Source organism: Oryctolagus cuniculus, chromosome 3 (genome assembly GCF_051225735.1).
Source record: "Oryctolagus cuniculus isolate XC-2025 breed Fujian yellow rabbit chromosome 3, ASM5122573v1, whole genome shotgun sequence".
Taxonomy (NCBI): domain Eukaryota; kingdom Metazoa; phylum Chordata; class Mammalia; order Lagomorpha; family Leporidae; genus Oryctolagus; species Oryctolagus cuniculus.
This window is the reverse complement of record NC_142869.1, coordinates 66,023,284-66,030,075: the sequence shown is the minus strand read 5'-3', so window position 1 is coordinate 66,030,075 and position 6,792 is coordinate 66,023,284. Positions and strand designations below refer to the sequence as shown.

At 36.9% G+C, this 6,792-nt stretch overlaps 1 protein-coding gene across 21 annotated transcripts in view; it reads right to left on the bottom strand.

Annotated features, from left to right (window-relative positions):
* Window positions 1-741: 741 nt before the first annotated feature.
* ATF2 (activating transcription factor 2) overlaps window positions 742-6,792 on the bottom strand; it is a 107,549-nt gene continuing 101,498 nt past the window's right edge. For all 21 annotated transcript variants that reach the window (XM_070070663.2, XM_070070661.2, XM_051848480.2 and 18 more), the window contains one exon: window positions 742-3,313. In XM_070070663.2, coding sequence (XP_069926764.1) covers window positions 3,087-3,313 — 227 coding nt within the window. In that variant the 3' untranslated portion in view covers window positions 742-3,086. The remainder of the gene's footprint in view (window positions 3,314-6,792) is intronic.

Below are 6,792 nucleotides of genomic sequence, written 5' to 3'. Positions count from 1 at the left end.
ACACTGGCGAGGGCCTTGCAGGACTCAAGCCCCTCCTGAGTGATACATGCAGGCAGGCAGGCTGCTGTAACCTGACACAGGTATTAAAAGCGTCACTCTGCTTGCTGGAGTGGGCTGTAGGGGAAGTGACAGAAAGCCATGCGATACGTAATCTGGGTGAGTGGAAAAGCTGAGAAGTAGTTGCCTTCTGAATACAGTTAAGGTAAAGCAAACAGTTTCCTGATGGGCTGGATGTGAGCCGTGAGAAAGAAGAATCAAGGGCAATGACAAGCTTGTTCTGGTTTAAGCAACTGGAAGAACTGTGTTGTCATCAATTGATTTATGAAAGACTGTGTGGGTGTTGGGGGGAAGGGTGGAGTGTGTTTCAGGGCAGGGTGAGGGGAGATTAGTTCAGTGTCAGATATGTTATGTTACCTTTAAGATGTTTTGCTAGGAGGTCACTGAGATGCCAAGGGCAAGTGGGTCTGTGGTTAAAGTCAGGGAGTGTTTCAGGTGGGGGACATAAATTAAAGGTTCACTGTACAGGATGGGGCTTAAAGGGAATGCAGAGAAGGGAACAAGGTTCAAGCACCCTGCAGTTGAAAGGTCTTCAAGAGAGAATGAATTTTAACACAGAAACATAAAGCATATTTCATCATGGAAATACAAAGCATCTCAGGTTCTTCTCAGGTAACAAATACCCTAAGGGGGGAAAAAATCAAGCAAACTGTGAAAGAGGTAAAAACAAGCAAATTATAAACATAATTTAAAGATAGAATTTATTCTCTGATGGTTTACTCATGCAAACTGCACATAAAAGAAAATAGTACAGTTTGTGTAACATTGCAAATATAAGGACTCAAAATGCTAGGTACAGAAGTAGTGTGACATCCTGAAAGTCAAACTGGAATTTCTGTTTATACAACTAATAATGATTTTTACTTGCTGAGTACAGATTGATTTACAATGAAAGTTTTGCTAACCTTGGTAAGCTCATTAACTGTTTACATAACTTCTTACATCTATGTGGATTTATTTTACAGTTGCAAGAATTCTGTTACCAAAGAACTTTAACTTGCATAAATAATAAGATGGAAGAAATGCACTGAAGGATTTAGGAGAGTGAAAAATTGAGGCTTTTCCTAACCCATCCAAACTACGATAAAAATAGCCTTCTTGCAGAATTCATATTTTGTGCCTTTGAGATCAACTCCTTAGCATAACTACAACAAAATCATCATGAGAAATTGATTACTTTAAAATTATGAAGTCGGTTGAAAATAAAAAAATTTTTTACAAGAATTATCAACTAAAAACGCTCTCATTTTTAATAAGTCAAACAATAAAATTCCTATTATCTTCATACTTAAAAGTCCTGAAATGTCATTTGAATAATTTGAATGTTTCCCAGTTTGGAACTTAGGCAAGTGGGATATTTCCCTGAATTATCAAGGATATTCCATCTAGGCTTTTTAAATGTCAGTCTCATTAGGAGATGGCACTGAGACTTTAGCAAATGGTGTAGTATGGATGCAGAACAAACTACACAACTTATTATAAATGCATTACAGATATTTACATAATGGAATCCTGCTTGAATGCCAGAAGTTGCTACTGGGTAGGACTCATAACTATTTTACAAAGGTTTCTTACGCACATCTACTTTTTTATTTTTATGTTTAACAATTTTGTCTATTTAAAATATTGTACTGTATTTTGAACATAACTGCAGAATAAAAATAGATAATGGCACATTAGAAAACTCAGTATCCCACAGATGATTGGATAATGAGAAAAGTGTACCTACAATCATCTCATCAAGAAACAAGCTACATCATGGAATGTTAGTTATCCAAGCCTGCACAGTAATGACATTTTAAACTGCAATCATCTATTGGCCAGCATCACACTGAAGGCATCGTTAAACATTCAAGCAAAGATTGCTGGCATAAACTACTGAAAGACACACATACACACGACAAGCACACCCTTTCTCTCACACACACTCATACTCCCCACATTATAATTACATTGTTCTAAAGATAGATACTGATTTTTTTTCCACAAGAAACGTTATCAAAATTTGCTACTAAAAGATGACAGTGCTTTCACAAGAATAAGTACAAGTTAGCTCGCAATTACAAGACAATGGGGGTAAACAGTCTTCAATTTTCTACGTAGTAATTTTAGGCTTCTCTGGCACCCATACCATACTTGATTTATGCATAAACTCCTCAGTTTGTAACCTGAAATCTGTAAAAACAAACAAAAAAGCCTGAAAACAAGAGCTAATTTAAAAAATTACTAGATATCTGATAACCCTGTATTGTACATTATATAATTTCATATTTTAGCCTCAAAACATAGGTTTAAAATACTGAATTTAAGACTTGAAAAATAAAGTCATTTTTGAAATGCTGAAGATTCCAAAATTTATGTCTACTTAAAAATCTTTAAAAAAGAAAATGTACTCTTATTAATTAATGACCTTGATTTAGTTTAAGAATGTGCATGAAAGCACTGTATGTCTTTCACCATGTTTTCACTCACTTAAAAAAAGTGTTCTCTAATGTTTTTCCTTTTGCATAATGTGCAAAATAAAAGGCAAAAAGATGAAAAGCAAATTCTTTCTCTTGCCTAGTTCTTGTTGACTTTGTTAACGTCACAAAGCCAACGGGGACTATGCAGACCTTTGGTATAAACGATGACAATGCTACCATCACAGTTGAGGGCTAAACAGTGGTCAAAAGAAATGGAAGTGGGAAGAAAGATTCAGTAACACCCCCATTTATTAAAACACCACTAAATTAAAAGGGAAAGAAACCACAATGAATTATAATACAATTTACACGTTGAGCACAGAAAAATTAATAAATCTAACAATATTTATAAAAAAGCAAAATCAGTCAGTCTTCTTCCAGAGACTGAAAGCCGTTGTTCAGTCTGATCATCCACTGCTGCTATACCAATTTTAGAGCCAAATTTAATTTCAAGTAAAAAAAAAAATTTACAACCACAGATTTCGCATAAACGGAAACTGGTCTTTCCTTGATTTCCCTTTGAAGTCACTAATGAGTATCTAAAACTGTTGTACTGCAGGTTTTTAATCAACTTCCTGAGGGCTGTGACTGGGAGGAAGGAGCCATGACAATCTGCGACAGCGCAGGCTCCGTGCTCTGGTCCGCCATCGGGGTGAGGACTGAAGTGGCTCCCACGTCTGCTTTGGAGGTGGAACTGACCCCATTGGATGTGCTGACAGAACTATGCTGTATTGCTTCTGTATGTGGACTGCTCGGCACTGAAAGGTCTTCTGAACTATCGTCTTTATCAGCAGCTGAGTGGAAACAAGAAAAAGGATTCATTTTCTTAAAATATCTGTAAAAATGCATTACCGGGTTTACAAAGTTGGTTACTGAGACAATTGGGTCTGACTGGAACTGAGAAACTGAAAAGGACACCTTTATCTGTAACAGATTGAATGCAGGCCCAGCCACAAGCCCAAGGACACATCTGGGTGCCCAGTGCCTCACAGAACAGGGCTGAGGAAATATTTACTAAATAGTGTTAAGGATGAAAATACATAGGAATTTGGAGACAGATACAATTAAAGTGCAAAATCATTTCATAAAAACAGTTTGTCTACATGCCATTCTTATTGAAAGATTAAAAAAGAATTTATAACTACATCCATAAACAAAACAGATTCTTAACCACAAATTATATTTTCAAATTATTCCCTCTACATTCTCCAGAACCATATTTACTCTGGCTGACTTTCCATCTACTGGATGATTATAACACCTGATTCTAATGATGCATACACATGAGAATAAGCAATATTTAGAGTCTAAATGCCACCAGCTGTTACAGATGCATGAATTAATTGGGATTCAAATAAAATTCTATATAAAACTCTAGACTATGCAACTGAAAAGATACTCAGAAAAGGGCAGTTTAAGTATTTATGAAAATAAATCTACCAAAATTTAGTCCTGAACAACAAATCACTTCTATGTTTTCTTACTTTAACAGAACAGATTCTGATAATTTCATTTAGTGAAACATTCAGTATGTAAAACACACTTAAATATTTATTACATAAATAAGTTTGGAGGCACAATGTTGACACGAACACCTGTGCACCCAGCCCCCAACTTCGGAATAAACATTGTCAGTAACAGGGCTGCTTCCCTGGAGGCTCCTCTACTCGCCAGAGCTGATGACCATTACTGACTTTTCCCTTGTTTTTGCTTTGTAGATTTATCATACAGGCATGTACTTACATTCCTAAGCAATATCATTTAACTTTGCCTATTCCCCCCCAACAATATAGTTGTATTTCTTTTTTAAACAAATTATTTATTTATTTGGAAGGCAGAGTTACACAGAGAAAATCTTCCTTCCACTGGTTCACTACCCAGATGGCTGCAAAGACCAAGGCTGGGCCAGACCAAAGCCAGGAGCTGGGAGAGTCTTCTGGGTCTCCCATGTGGATGCAGGGGCCTCAGGACTTGGGCCATCCTCCACTCTTTCCAGCTACATTAGCAGGGAGATGGATCGCAAGTGGAGTAGCTGGGACTCAAACTGGTGCCCATACAAGATGCTAGCACTGCAGGCGGTGGCTTAACCTGCTGTGCCATAGCTCTGGCCTCAACTTTGCTTATTTTTAATCATCCTAAAAACAGTACCACGTACTAGATATATTCTTTCACACCTTGTTTTTATCACTTAGCATTTAAATAATTCTTACTGAGTGTTTAGAATTTATATTTTTAAATCATATGTTGAGAATGTATACCTCATAAATATGTAGTTTTTATGTCTGTGAATCGGATATGGCACAGGTCTTTTAGAGTTAAAACTAAGTGGGGCAGTGCTAAAACTGAGATTGTGTAACTGGGACTTAGTACTGTTAGTTTTACCTACAAGATTTTGTAATATTCCTTAATTTCCACTGAATCTTAGTTTTCTTTCACACTTTTTTAAAAACATTTATTTATTTATTTGAAAGGCAGAGTTACAGAGAGGCAGAGGCAGAGAGAGAGAGAGAAGTCTTCTATCCACTGGACCACTCCCCAAATGGCTGCAATGACTGGGGCTGTGCTGATGCACTGATCCAAAGCCAGGAGCCAGAAGCTTCTTCCGGGTCTCCCACATGGATGTAGGGACCCAAGGACTTGGGCCATCTTCTACTGCTTTCCCAGGGCATAGCAGAGAGCTGGATCGGAAGTGCAGCAGCTGGGACTCGAACTGGCACCCAAATAGGATGCTGGCATTGCAGGTGGGGGCTTTACCCACTATGTCCTGCCGGCCCCTCACAGATGTTTTCAAAGATTTAGTTAGAATCACAGCTCACCACCATTAACAGTTTCTGTGTGCTATAACATGATGAAGAGCATGAATTTCTGAATTTCTTTACAATACAAATATTCACGTATTCAATCCAACTCTACATTTACTTTTAATACTTAAGAGAAGTCACATTTATTTAAAAGATTTCAAGCTCATAAATAGAAATGACTTTAAAATTTCTAAAGTGGGGCCGGTGTTGTGTAGCGGGGTTAAGCTGCGATTTGCAGTGCCAGCATCCTACTTGGGCACCGCTTTGAGTCCCGGAAGCTCCATTTCTTATCCAGCTCCCTGCTAATGTGCCTGGGAAAGTAGCGAAGGACGGCTCGAGTCTCTGGGTCCCTGCACCCACATGGGAGACCAGGATGAAGTTCCTGGATTCTGGCTTTGGCCTGCCCAGACCTAGCCATTGCGGCCATTTGGGGAGTGAATAGGCGGATGGAAGACGTCTTTCTTCCTCTCCTCTCTCTCGTGACTCTGCCTTTCAAATAAAAAATAAAAATTTCTACAAGTTAACAATTACCTCCCAGGAGCTGAAGACGTTTATGATGGAATTTTCTTTACTTCAGTTAATCTGATTACCCAAATGACTAGACAGCAACAAAGATAGGAATATTTCCAGACAACAGAAATGAATCATTCATTTCTTACATTCTTACAACCTATTATAATATATATTCATTAAAAATTGGTTAAACTAGATTTTCATTTTTTAAGTATATGGTATAAAAACCTCTGCATTTATACACCTAAAACTATATTCATAAATAATTAAAATGAATAGTTGACATTTGCTGGCTAATAGAGTTAAAACTTTTGGGAATATCTAATAATACATTATTAAAGATTAAAAATGGTAGATGATTTTGAACTGAGTGCAACTAAAGAGTTACTTTCCTTCTAATTTTATGAAATCATTTGTATATTTCCTTTTAAACTACTGAAATTCAAGAGAGCTTTCTTGTTTAAGAAAATCATGTATGCATAATACTGAACTCAGTAGCTTCTGCGGGAAATTCTGTTAAGTCAGATGGGAACCATAATGGCCTCATCCCTGCAGCAATCATTGTTAATATAAATCCCAAACATATTTCTATATGGTTCCAATTTACTCCACAATGTGTTTCACCTTCCTGTCAAAATGACTAGACATCAAATAACTGAGATTTATATGTGCAAAACTGACAAAAATCAGTGTTCTAAATATATATGGCAATCAAGAGTTGCTAAATCTACTGAATCTTTTAAATTAAAAAATATTGCCCATTTTGATGAAACTGCTTACAATGACTACAAGTAAAGATGGTGGCCATTAAGTTTTATCGTGAGCACCTGAGGAACTGTTTGCAACCAATGCAAAACGTTTCTTTCTTTTGAATTACTGACACTGGCAAATTAAAATGAAGTGGATACATATGGCTGAAACAATCTTCACATTTACAAATATCCTGAAATATCACTAAA